At 48.1% G+C, this 13,795-nt stretch overlaps 1 protein-coding gene across 1 annotated transcript in view; it reads right to left on the reverse strand.

Annotated features, from left to right (window-relative positions):
- Positions 1–13,795, reverse strand: part of LOC135378496 (neprilysin-2-like) — a 74,512-nt gene that overhangs the window by 18,280 nt on the left and 42,437 nt on the right. Inside the window, exon 6 of the mRNA XM_064611545.1 lies at positions 11,505–11,769. Coding sequence (XP_064467615.1) covers positions 11,505–11,769 — 265 coding nt within the window. The remainder of the gene's footprint in view (positions 1–11,504; positions 11,770–13,795) is intronic.

Raw genomic sequence — 13,795 nt, forward strand, 5'->3', positions numbered from 1 at the left:
TTTCCTGATCGAATCGGGACTCCCCAAAGCGCTCTGGGTGGTCGCGATCGTCACAGCTGCCTACGTTCGTAACAAGTGCCCATCAAAAGCAATCGGCTCTCTCGTGCCAGAGACTCTATGGTTCGGAAGCAAAGCCAGCATCGACCATCTCAGAGTATACGGCTGCAGAGCTTGGGCCGTACAAAGCAAACCACGCAGTAGGAGAACGAAGCTGGACCCAAAGGCAGTGGAGTGCGTGCTCGTGGGTTACCCCGAAGGAGTTAAGGGCTACAAACTGTGGGATTGGAGAAACGATGAATTCTTTTTGGGACGAGACGTCGTTTTTGATGAGAGCACGTTCCCGTGTAAAGTGGAAGCGGGGACGCAGCCCGTCAGTGGTGACAGTGACGTAGTGATCGTAAGCAGTAACGCCGAGGACTGTGAGACGTCCATGGAGTCACCAGCGTTGGAAGAAGTTGTCTTAAGGCCGGTCATCGGAGAAGGGGGACAAAGTCTGGAGGCGTCACCGCCAGAAGCTGCACCGGCTGCGTCGTCACCGCCGGCAGCTGAGCAAATGTTGGAAGCGTCACCACCACTAGGGGCGCTAAGACGGTCCGAGCGGCTGGCAGCCAAGCCCCGGCCGAATTACTGCTGTATAGCCAAAGGAAGTGGTGCCGTCCCGGACCCCGCAACTGTGGAGGAGGCATTGCTCATGCCTGACGCAGAAGACTGGCGGAACGCCATAGAGGAAGAGTTGGGAAATCTGAGGAGAAACGGCACGTGGGAAATTGTCCCAAGGCCATAAGGCCGTCAAGTCGTGAAATGCAAATGGGTATTCCTGAAGAAGTATAACGAGGTTGGTCAGCTGGAAAGGTATAAAGCCCGCTTGGTCGCTTGCGGTTATTCTCAAGTTCAAGGAGTGGACTACAATGAGACCTACTCCCCTGTGATTAAGCTGAAATCCATTCGCATACTACTTGCGATCGCAGTCGAGAGAGGATGGATTATCCACCAAGCTGACATAACCGCAGCCTATTTGAACGGAACCCTGAACGAGACTATATACATGGAACAACCGATTCCATTCCACGAAAAGAGCAAGGAGGACGTTTGCCTCTTGAAGAAAAGTCTGTACGGGCTTCGTCAGTCCGGAAGGCAATGGAACATACGGCTGGACGATTTTCTGAAAAGCGAGGGACTAACAAGGTCTAAGGCGGATCCTTGTGTGTATTTCAACCTTGCAGAAGGTATCATAGTTGGAGTGTACGTAGACGACATCCTGATCCTGGCTCAGACTGAAAAGAAGGCTGAGAGTTTCAAGAAAAACATGGGACACGTTTTCGAAGTGAAGGACCTTGGGGAGGCAAGCCACATCTTATCGTTAAGGATTCAACGCCAGAAGGACGGAAAGCTCACCCTGGACCAGACGATGTATGCCGAAGGAATTGTGGACCTGTTCGGCATGAACGATACGAGAGGAGCCTCTTCGCCACTTGATCCTGGAACGAAGTTCCTACCAGCCTCCGAGGGACATCAAGCCTCGAATGTGCTCTCTCACAACTATCGCCAAGCAGTCGGAGGCCTACTTTATCTCGCCAGCGGCACAAGGCCAGACTTGGCATTCGCAGCGGCTTACATGAGCCAATTCAACCAGAACCCTACGGAGCAGCACTGGAGCGGCATCAAACATATTTTACGCTATGTCAAGCAAACTAAGCATCATGCGTTGACGTTCGAGAAGCTAGGGAGGAAAGTGAAGACCTTTTGCGACGCTGACTGGGCGAGCGATAAGGTGGACAGGCGGTCGTTCAGTGGCTACGTTTTCACCTTAGCTGGCGCAGCTATCTCTTGGAGTAGCAAGAAACAGAGGTCAACCGCTTTGTCGACCGTGGAGGCAGAATATCTTGCCATGTGCCATGCAACGAAGGAGGTCTTGTGGATGCAACATTTCATGCAAGAGTTGGGAGCGAGCGAGTTCATCGACGCACCACACACAATGCATGTCGACAACCAGGGCGCGATCGTACTGGGGACGAACCAAGTGACATCGGAGCGCAGCAAACACATCGAGCTCCGACACTTTTTTCTGCGAGAAAAGATGGAAGAGGGCAAACTAAGGCTCGAGTACGTCAAGACGTCGGACAACCACGCTGGCATACTGACAAAGGCGCTGGACGGCAAGAAAACCCGACAGCACCGAGGGTCTCTACGCCTTCGTGACATCACGGGCACTTTGACGACACGTTGAGGGGGGGTGTCAAGTATATTCGGACAACGTGTCCGACAGAAGTTTGTTGGACAGTTAGTTTTGGTTTTCTTCCTCCTTTTGTCTGTTTGGCCTGCCGCCGCGCGCTTTGAGCGGACCGCGCTGGCTCGTTCATTAAAACCGTAGTTCTCTATCGAACAGTACTGGTTGCCTTTCTCTTCTCCTGGCATCCTACCCAACAATAACAGGCTTTGCTGACCGCCTCGCGGGCTTCAAAACTGGACCACTCAAGGTCGCCCATAATAGCTTTGTTGGGGGTGTGCTTACCAACTCGGAGTGCCATCCTCACTACCTCGCGTTGTTTCCTCTCAAGGAATTCGCCAGATATGCACGTGTCTGCATTTGCATACGTATGGTAAGGGACGACGACCATCTTCCACAGCTCCCGCGTCACGTCAAAGCAGCTGTAGCTCCATTCTGCAAGGCTGTTCAGATGACCCTTAGCTTTCATGACTATAGCCTTCAGTCTCTCCTCAAAATTTGGAAGGCCCAGTGCTTCAATATCCACCCCGAGGTATTTGTAATTGTTGCATCTTGGTAGCTGTTGGCCCTATAGTGCGTGCTGGCAGCCTGTGTTCACGATGTGGCTGGTTGTCAGGAAGGCAGATTTGCAGATGTTAAACGACAACTGCAGGCTGTTTGCAACATCTCCACTTATGTTCAGTAACTGCTGTAGATCCTCACATGATTCTGGATAACGAGATCCTCACATGCCAGGATAACGAGATCATCTGCATAGAGGAGGCCAGGTATTGTGGTAGTTCTTTTCACTCCTCCTTCCCAGTACTCAACACAGAACCCTAACCCGGATGCCATGAGCCTGGTTTCCAATGCCGATATGTAAACATTGAAAAGAAGGGGTGAAATAGGACAGCTCAGCATCACCCCCTTGTCAATTCGGACCGGTGCAGTGGTTTGACCCTCCACTTCACCACAACATCTGTTCTTAAGTAGATTGTTGCCAACAGTTCACATAGGGCAGGATCTATCTTCTTGTTGCTCAAGATTTCCCATAGTTTTGCACGATCCACCGTATCATACGCCTGTTTGATATCCAGGAACACTGCATGTATACCTGTACCTCACTTTCGTCCTATTTCCAGAGCCTGTGTTAGGATGTAGATGTTGTCTTCTGTTCCTCGCCCCCTCCTGAATCCATTCTGCATTTCGCCTAGGATCTTTTCTGCCTCCAACCAGTCGTCAAGTCTTGTTCTGATTATGTGGGCAAATAATCTGTACAGGACAGGGGTTACTGATATTGGTCGTTAGTGGTTCAGGTCTTCCCTGGAGCCATTTCCTTTGTATATAAAGCTCACTCTGGTTTGGGTCCATCGCTCGAGGACCTGTTTGGTTTCTGCAATGCTATTAAACCATCTCAGTATCTGTTGTTTCATACTTGGTCCAATTGACTTTATCACACTTGCTGGTATATTGTCTAGGCCTGTGCTGGTTTGTGTACTGATACGTTTAAGGGCTGATTCTAGCTCTGACATGGAGATTTCTTGCAGGTTAGTGCCTTGGTTGGAATGTAATGGTCGCTTCAGCCTCTGTATTGCCTGAACTAAACTTTTGCTTGATCCACTTTTCGATGTGTTGCAGGACATCCTCCACTTCTTCCCCTGTCTCTGTGTTCCTTAATGTTGGTGTCCTAGTGGGTTTTCTGGACAGTTGCTTTACATACTTCCAAAACTTTTGAGGTCCATTTTTGTCTTTTCGGAGTTCTTGTATGAGTTGAGAATCTACCTGCTTGATCTTCTGTTGTATTGGCGATGTTGTGACCCTTTTCTGTTCCAGATATACCTCCCATCAACGCTTTACAGCGGCCATGTCCAACCCCGCAGCTCTAGCTTTTCGGTGCTCTGCACACGCTTGCTTCCTACACTGGATGGCATTAGCAACTTCTGAGTCCCACCATTTCTTGGGGTTGCTTCTTCTGACCTCGAAACTCACACTTTTGCTAGAAATTATCTTTGTAATTAAAGATTCAGGGCTACTCGTACCCTTGTTTGGCTCGTCTTCTAGCGCTGTCATTACTTCATCTATATTAAATTTTGTCGTTGTTTGTGGCTTCTGGTATCTGTTGTTTCTACCTCCAAACTTAATACAGATACTGTTATGGTCACTACCTGTGCTCCAGGTGCCTTCATCTATATGCATAGCTCGCAGGGCTTGGTGGAGTCTATGTGACATGAGACAGTAGTCGATACAGGTTTTCGACTCTCTTGACATCCAAGTGTATTTTCCTTGGCATTATTTCTCCAGGTTCACAATTATGAGGCCATTGGTCTCTGCAAATCAACAGATTTGCAGAGCAAGCTGCCTTGTTCATCTGTGTACCCATCCAAGTAATCAACATGTGCGTTAAAATCACCTATTATTAGTGTCTCCTCTACATTGGATAATGACTTCAGATCTTCCTGTACACAATACAAAAATGGCCCGACTCTTGTCAACAGGTCCTTGTCCCGTCCACAGGTATACAAAAGCAGTTTTGACGTCCATGTCTCTAATTTTGCCTACCATCCACAAATGCTCCTTGCAGGTTGCATTTACCCTTTCCCACTGGATTCCAGTTCGAAAGGTAACTCCTATTCCCCCACCTTGTCTGTCAGCTGTATCTCTGTTGCAACATTCTACATGGTAACCTTCATATTGAGGGGGAGCTTCCGCTGCTCTGAGGTGCGTCTCCACAAGTCCGTAGACATCTATGGCTCCTTCATTTATGGTTTTATATATTTCCTCCCATTTCCTTCTATTCCTTCCTCCTTGCATGTTCAAGAAAGCAATGCAGATCCTCTGATGCTTTTTCCTCTGTCGTCTGCTTCTCCTCTTTTTTACAACATTTATTTCTCTCCCACTTGCCCCTTCTGCCCTGACCACCTGCGTCGGCCTCAGGTTCAGGTTCAGGATTGGTTCAGGAGGGCCGTGACCAGTGCTTGTACCATTTCTCCATACGAGTTTTTTGCCACTGTGCTATTGTGCCTTCCTCGCTTGATATCTCTTTGCATTCTCGGCCTGTTGTATTGCTGGTACCCTTCTCTCCTGACATAGGCGATTTGTACCCCCAGAAAGCTTCCCATCTTGTTACCAAGTCCCACTTTGAAGGCTGTCTCGTCATTGAAGTGGATGCCATCTCTGTCAAGGTTATGCGGCATGGAAGGGAGGCCCATAGTAGATACTCTTGTGTGCCTTGCTTTGCATACCTCATATATTTGTCTGTTGAAGTTTTCACCTATACCCTCAAGCCCTGGGCCTCCTCCATATATGCCTGGGAGTGTGCATATTTCAAACAGAGCTTCTGGGTAAGCTGTACATGCCCAGTCCAGCCATTTCTCCTTGGCCAGGTCTTTGGCCCATGCTCCTCTTAAGATGTCATTTGTGCCTGCTTGTATGACTACCAGGTGCTTCTTTGCGTTAGATTGTTGGATTTCTCGGGTTGCTGCTTCTAGGATATCGTTCAAAAATGCTCCAGCCATGCCTATTATCTTCACTCGGTTATCACCTTGAACGTTTTCTAAAGCACTACGCTTCAACCTTAGCATGTTGGAGTCACCTACACACAGCACTCTTCTTTGATCATAAGAACTCTGCGAGTGACAAGGGAGCGACAGCGGAACTGTTGCCAACGTCAGGTCTACTTTGCGCCAAGTAGAGCGCATATAATACAAAGCATACTGACAACCATGAAAAAGGCCGCAGCATTCCTGCCTCTACATTAGAACGAAGGACTCGTCTTGTTGGTGCTGGCTCATTTGGATGGTAGAGATTTTCAAACACACGTACACACCCGCACGGCCTCACTGGAAGATGTCCAGAAGTTCCACCCCATCTGGACATCTTCCAGTGCACTGCAGGCAGTGCGGATGTGTACCTGTGTTTGAAAATAGCTGCCACATTCCAGAACCAGTCTGATAAGAATATTTATGAAGCCTTCTTAACAAAGAAAGTGGAGAGAAATGTGTGCACTCCTTCCTAGAGCTCAGGGAAGCAGAGGTTTTGTTTTTAACCGATGATAAGTAAGACAAAGGTGATCTGTGAATCCCACAATGGTTGCCAAAGCTCAAGAAAAAGTGCTGGCCCATCGTTTCAACAAAGATGGTAGCGTTGCTGTGCCTGTGTCATCACTTGGAGCTGCTTGGAGCTGGACTTTCCTAGTCGGGATCGCTGTACAAGCAACCATCCAGCAGTCATATGCGAAGAACCAAGGGAAAATAAAAGCAGTTTCACGGCTTTATGAAGAAGCTGCGCTCCAGGAGTACCTGCGAGACTACTGGGTAATCTCTGCTAAGCGTCAGAAGGCATTTCATCGTTGCGAAAACGGAGCAGTAGAACATCGGGTACTGTTAAGTGTGCTGCTAACGTTCCGTGCAGACGTATCGATCCTTCCTCGGTAAGCTGTGCTTGGACTGCCTCCCTGCACAAGCGTATATTGAAGGTCCTCCAGGTTGACTTATAAGTGGCAACGTTTCGGTCATTTCTCTGATCGGTCTTCGGTCATCTAAGCTGCCGAACATGTTCCGGGCCCCATAATTATCAGTAGTTCACAGACCGCAGGTAGCTCATGTCCGCTAACTGTGGCGGGCCCCATGCAGCATCTTTTGTGGAGTGCCCCGTGAAAATGTCCGCCGCACGTAATCGGAAACTCGAGGTTCTGCAGGGCAAACAAGCCCATCGACACACTAGTCCATTTAACAAGGACATGATGCGTCCACCTATCGCGATTACGGGAACCACCTCTGCCACTTCGAAAAGTCAAGGATGTCAGCAACCCAGTGCAACGAGTCATCCTCGGAAAACACATGATCATGTTGCGACAGTCCGGAAGGAAGTGAGAAAAGAACATAGCTATACAGGGAGTGCGGGCTGTCCTGAGAGCCGAATGTCGGCCTCGATAGAAGCTTTCCCGGACACGGCATCATCCATTCGACACAAAGAAGATTGGGTAGAATCAGCCACAAAAGGCTCGCTCAGGTAATCAAGTACCCCCTGTTGCGTTCCCACAGACCAGGGAATCGCCGGGCAGTTTGCGTTTTTTTTTCTTTTTTCTTTTTGTTTTTGCCAACTGCTCCACACATGTCATCGTGCTATTGTCGCTGCTTCTCCAACTGCGCAAGATCTCCCGGAAGTACACACGTTTCTGGCCATGGAGTCTGTATTGAACACCTCAGTGTCACTTCAGAGCACGGTTCCCCATAAATAATGGACAAATCGTATAGGTCTACTTCTATTGTGCAATGCAGTGCTCGACGTCAGCGTGGCAAACTCAGTGATTTACGTAATATTCTTTACAACTACCAATTTCCAACATTAACCATCAGTGTAGGGCAAGGGTAACTGGATCATTCCGTATGTCGCGGTATGCTATCTACACCTCTCAACGGCCGGTAGGCTAGAACCGCTTTGCGTGAGCAATGCTCTGCGTGCGGCAGGACCTCCCAGCGATCTTACTACAGCACTGTGACAGACATCTGTGAATTTGTGCTGTGTGCCGTTGACCATGCTGAGCGTATATTTACCTCCAGCTCCCACAGTTCCTTATTGTGACTTGCGTGGCATATTCGCCGGACTGGTCCAACCTTTTGTAGTGTGTGGTGACTTCAATGCGCACAATTCTTTGTTGGCGAGTGATGCAACTGAATCCAGGGCTAGAGTGCTAGCTCACGTCATGGAGGACCTAGGGCCGTGAATACTTAACAATGGATCGCCACACTTTTTTCCACAATTCTTCTAGCTCATGCTTGAACTTCACATTTTGCTCTCCGGATATTTCCAATTACCTAACTTGATGAGTAGATATGGAGACATGGGAAAGCGACCACCTTTCGATACTGATAATCACTCCTGCCTGATAACATCTGGGACCTGAAAGCAAGTTCCGCTTACTAACGGGAAAGAATATTACTCCTTGATCGAGGCTACTCCTGCAGCAGGGTTCAACGCTGACAGCTTCTCCCGTTCTGTGCGTTGATGCTATGACAGTGCTACTACGTTGGTTACCGTCGAACAAGGCCGTCACACTGCTGATCCAGAGTTCCAGCGACTTCCTGCGTTCCGAAGACGAGCCCAGAGGAAAGCACGATGCTCTGGTCTTCTGGACGACATAACAGACGCCAGCAGATCACATGCTAAGGCAAAGCGACATATGAACGCTTTAGATCGCAGACGATGGCCGAACTTCTGCGCCTCCCTCACACCGTTGACACCTACGACTTGTATCTGGAAGGTTGGTCCGAGGTCTGCAATCGCAACCAGCGCACACTTCTCCTTTCAAGATTCTAGCTGTACATCGTGGGGAACCAGAAACGTGGTTGTTGATGAGTTCTGCGCTACATAATGCGTCCTTCGGAAGCGGCCCTTCAAACCCGCTGCAAAGCCACCGTTGCTGACATGTGGACAAGTAGTCCCACACTGCGTTCTGCTCACCCTGCCCTGGATGAATCCTTTTGATGATTGAGCTACGATCTTCATCACTCGCAGAATCGCGCTTCAGTGGGGCCAGACGACATCTCCTACCTATAAGCCCGGATGTTATGCGCTCTCTGTTGTCTATCATCCACCAATCAAGTTGCCTCTCTCATGGAAAGAGGCTACTGTCATACCTTTGTTAAAAACGGGAAATATGCAATGACGGACATCTTTCCGACGATTCAGTCTGACCAGTTGCGTATGCAAGGTCATTGTACGCATGGTCCTGCTTCGGCTGAGCTGGTGGCTGGAGGTACATCAGGGTCTGCCTGATGGCATGGCAGGATTCCGCCGCTGTGTTCGTCACCGTAATCCACAGCCATATTGTCACACCATTGCAAAGCAGAAGTGTTGAGGGGCGCATGATATCCCGGATAGGAGACTTCCTGGGGGACAGGTGGATGACACTAGGTGTTCTGCAGGGAAGTGTCCTTGTCCCTGTGCTACGTTTAATATTGTACTATGTTATCTGCCGAAGCTCCTCACTAGAAATGTTGACATTTTTATGTCTGTCGTCTATGTTTTGCATATGGACGTCAGGCAACGCTCGACCGCGAATAAAGCAGCCGCTTCAGAAAGCACTTGACAATGTAGCCGACTACCTTGCGGAACGAGGTATGGATGTCTCGCCTGAGAAGGCTCCTCTGACGCTTGGGAACCTGTACGCTGGACAAAACCAGCAGCGCTTTTTGGGCGCAGTTCTTGACGCTGGCTTGACATAGACTCCACACGTCAGGCTCTTCGGTACATACAGACGGCAAAGCCTAATCGTTCAGTCTTCTCCTGCGACAGCGAAGTCGTTCTGTCTGCACTTCTTGCACGTGACCCGTACTCGTCGTGCGCTTCACTTGTGTATAAAGCCCTTTTTATCCATGATGCTGTTGTCCCCGGTGGAAACGAGATTGTATTTCAGTGGTTATGTGGTCCCTGTGGCATCTCAGGAAACGAAAACGCGGCACATCTCGCTGCAGAGGTACGTTGTATACGAAGAAGGCCACATCCCATCCCCTCCAGGCATGGAATGCTCGTCGGTTACTGCGTAGTGTTGCACAAGACGTTTTCCGTAGACTATGATTCTCTGACAATGGGCCTCGCCTGACTGAGCTCCAGCTGCTGCATCCCAACTTACGATTCTGCATACGTAACAGCATTTCTCGTTCGTCAGAGAAGCTCGTCCACCGCATTCGCACTGTGGTCCCATTTTGCCGGCGTGGGCTTTACAGAATGGAATGGGACTGGTGGACTCTCTAATAAACCTTGTATGTGGTGTAGTGGATGACCTCAACCACATATTGCTAGAGCGTAGACAATTTACATCGGAAAGAGTATCGCTTCTGACTGGTGTCTCGCGCGTGACAGACCACCCCGCTTCTCTCGATAAGCTGGGACAAGTCCCTGGGACAACCCCCGCAAACAAAGACAAGCGATCTCCCAGGCTGGACTCAGCAATGAAATGCGAACAATGGAAATAAATTGCTCTTGCTCTAATTCCGTACACAAACTGGAAGACGTCCATCTGACGATGACGGTGTTTTTATTCGTTTTCGTTTTGTCTGTGTGTTTTTTTAGTTTTCGTTCTAGTCTCGGAGTCTGCTGCGGTTACCCATCCCTGGCAATGGAGCATGTAGCGCCTTCAATGCCTGCTGATAGCTCCAAGCTTTAGTCTTATTTTTTATTCCCATCGAAATGTGATTGACGGCAGCAGCTGTAAGTGTGTGTTCTATTAAAGATTAACCAGTTGCGAGTACACAATCACACTGTGCGTTGCCTTTCTCTTGTCCTTTAGCCGTGTTTTGCGATTCAAGAATGGCATACCAACTACCCCGCTTTAGTACTTTGCTGAGGCACTTCCCTTCACATTTCCTTACCGGTTCACGGGATTTTCTACCCTTCTGCCTTCCACGCAGTATGTTAGTTGCTACAAAAGGTGTGCCCCATTCTCTTATAAGATCCTAAGGCCACTTGTATCATCAATCCGCATCCAGCGCTTTGGTCAGCGCTGACGTGTTATGCGGTGAAGTTTTCTTTTCAAAGCGTACCATGATTACAATATGAAAGCGTTCGGGTTGGAAGCAGCGGAGTACTATTGGTACGATATGTACCACCGCTGCATTTCTTTCGTAGCTCCATTAGTATACCTTGAGTTATTACGCGGCCGTTACTGTAGTAGAGGACACATTGATCGTTGGATGTGTGTAGGGAGGGTACTGCCGCCATATTCTTTATGGGCTGCTCTCCAGTATGGGCATTTTTGTCCACTGTCTTGTTTTCCCATCACGTGCTCTCCTATAACTCCCACACTTAAAGCGCCCATGAGGAGGTTCCCAAAAAATCGGAGTTCTCAGTGGAAGACGGCTCGCAAGGAGGCCTATCATATTTTTTTGCCATATTGCGCTCAACGTGAGCGCAGTTCATGCACACACACACACAAAAAAAAAAAAGCGTCGAGCGGGATCTCGACGCACCCCCTGCAAGCCAACTGACGTCACTTACATCCCTTGGTCACTCCAAAGTTGCACAAAGCTACCCCGCTAGTGACCAAGGTCACCTGCTTTTCACGTCACAGCCAGAGCCAGAAGCGGTGGCGTCTAACCAGTCGGCCTTTTGGGCCGTGGTTTTTAGTTATTCCGTTATTCTAACCAACGTTGGGTTCATAATCCGCATGGTGAACGGATTAGCGACTAGGAATGCATTACATATGCTTGCACATGTTTTTGGGATCTCTTCATGGTCCCTTTAATGAGCCTCCTAATATCCCATATAGTGACACAGTGTGCCTCGCGGTGCAACTTACCTATGTGGTTGAGGAGCTCTTCATTAGTGTGGGTGCTAATCAATGAGTCTACGGTTTCCAGGAATCTTTGGTTGTCGCACTTGACAATTGTATTCGGGGAGAACCTGTACTTTGGGCCGTAATGTCTGTACAGAGCTTCTAACCAGCGTTCGGCCCCCACGTTCGGAGTGTGCTTCAACGACACATTTTTCAGCGAGCCGCCTACGACCTTCTTCACGCTGTCACTCACAACGTCGGCCATGACAAACATGATTTCTTCTTCTACCTGGGCGTAGAATATTCAACCCGTGTAATTCACCACTGTATCACGCGGAAGTCACACTGCAAAGCACACGTCACCAAACTGCTCTACTCGGTTCCCGTATTTACGGTAGTAGTGCAACTCATTTACAAAACAAACTCATTGCAAACTGTTGCACACGCAACAATCCACGTGAACTACATCGGTTCGTCGAGTGACACACTGTTATTGCTTCATTATTTTCTTGTCATGACCAAAATAATGAAAGGCTCTGTGCGGCCGACACAGGAAGAAAATTAATTTCCCTGCCGTGTTCGTTCGGTTTCAGAATGACCCTGTAATTTTTGTACTCACGGCAAAAACATTATTGTTTTTCAAAAACCAATCGTTAACAGATTTCGCGGCTATTCTTTTTTAATAACTTCTAGATGTTGCTCGAATCGGTTAGATCATATCACAGTTCCCACGGCGGACTGAGTTAGTTGTACTACCTACCCTTCGGTATAGAGCAGCTTATTACAAACCCTACCTAACAGAATACCGCTCCTCCACTGACAAGTAACCTGATACCGCTACTTCTACCACATAACAGTAACTTGAGTACTTTACCGCAAAACTTCCGTCAACTGTACTCTTGCTCTTCAAACACCTCGTGGTGCAATACAGCATTGACGTTATTGATTATTGATGATATTGTAATTGATGTTGTTTCAAACAGACGTCACAAGGTACACGTTATGCTTATTTACGTACGTTGTGTGATGTCATCATTTTCGCAGCAGAGAACTGTCGTTCTGCAAGAACAGCTTCTTGTACGACATATCGGCAGTTTCATCAAGCTTGTCCCTCTGTGTACATACTGCATTCCAATTATTGAATTTTCCTATATTTCGAATACTCTCCAAAATATTCAGACATAGCTTTTAGGATAGGTTCATTTCTTGTTTTTTATTCGTTATGACATGAGAACTTTAGAAATTTACAACTTTACATATTCTTTCATAGGGGATGCAAGAAGCACCGAGCATGCAGAAGCGGACGAGCACTACGCTTAGTAGAACCATCTAACAAACATTCATTAGTTTAGTCATTCATAGCCATTAGTGCGCACAGCTACAACCTTCGCTCATTGTTCATACCACGCGGAATCAAACACATGTGCGTTGTTCGGTAGATATGAACCGAAAGAAAGCTGGAACGCACGCGGATACACGCGCGAATACACTATTTTGATGCATGTAGATATTTTTATTTATTTTAGATATAGCAGAACAAAATTTACTTATTTTTTAAATAATAAATGGGACACGAAATGGTGTCTTGCTCCGACACACGTGTTCGCTTTTACGGGAGGTAGCGGTAACAAAGTGGCGGAGAAAAAGATGGCCGCAATCCCAATCTGGAGCGGAGATAGTTTTCCCGCTACCGATTTGAAACGCTACAATTAAGGAAGCGGAGCCGCTACAATTAAATAATGTTAAAATGTGGGCGTGTTGGTTGTACATACAGGGTGGTCCACAAACCATGACAGAAATTCATAGTAAACAGGCAGCGCACTTCGTCGCATTGTAGGCCAACCAACCTTCAGAATAGTATCGTTTTATTTTCCGATTCGAAGGAAAGTTGGTGTGCGCACTCTTTCTCAGTTTATCAGGAGACACAAGGTTATCATCCGCGATGGTGATTGGCATACTATGGCATACTATGTGCTATGTAGGGTGCCTCAATAATATCTACCTCTGCAGAGGGTGAAGACAACCGCGTCGTCTGCTACGGATTTCCGCCATCCTGACGCCCACGCACAGCTCGCGATGCGCTCACACAAGTGTAGCTACACGCTACATTCTGGAGTTGAGTGATACATAGCAGAGGTGGTTTGAAAAAGTGGGTGAAATCAGTACACAGCATTCATGCATGGTAAGCGTAGGCGTAAACATGGCGGCTTTGCGGCATTCGTTTCTACAAAGGGTGACTCCACCCTACACGGAAGGAGCTAGTACTCATTCACACTAGTGCTATGCAGCGCCGTGTATGCCAGATGGAGTTTGGC

The sequence above is a fragment of the Ornithodoros turicata genome, chromosome 1 (assembly GCF_037126465.1).
Source record: "Ornithodoros turicata isolate Travis chromosome 1, ASM3712646v1, whole genome shotgun sequence".
Taxonomy (NCBI): domain Eukaryota; kingdom Metazoa; phylum Arthropoda; class Arachnida; order Ixodida; family Argasidae; genus Ornithodoros; species Ornithodoros turicata.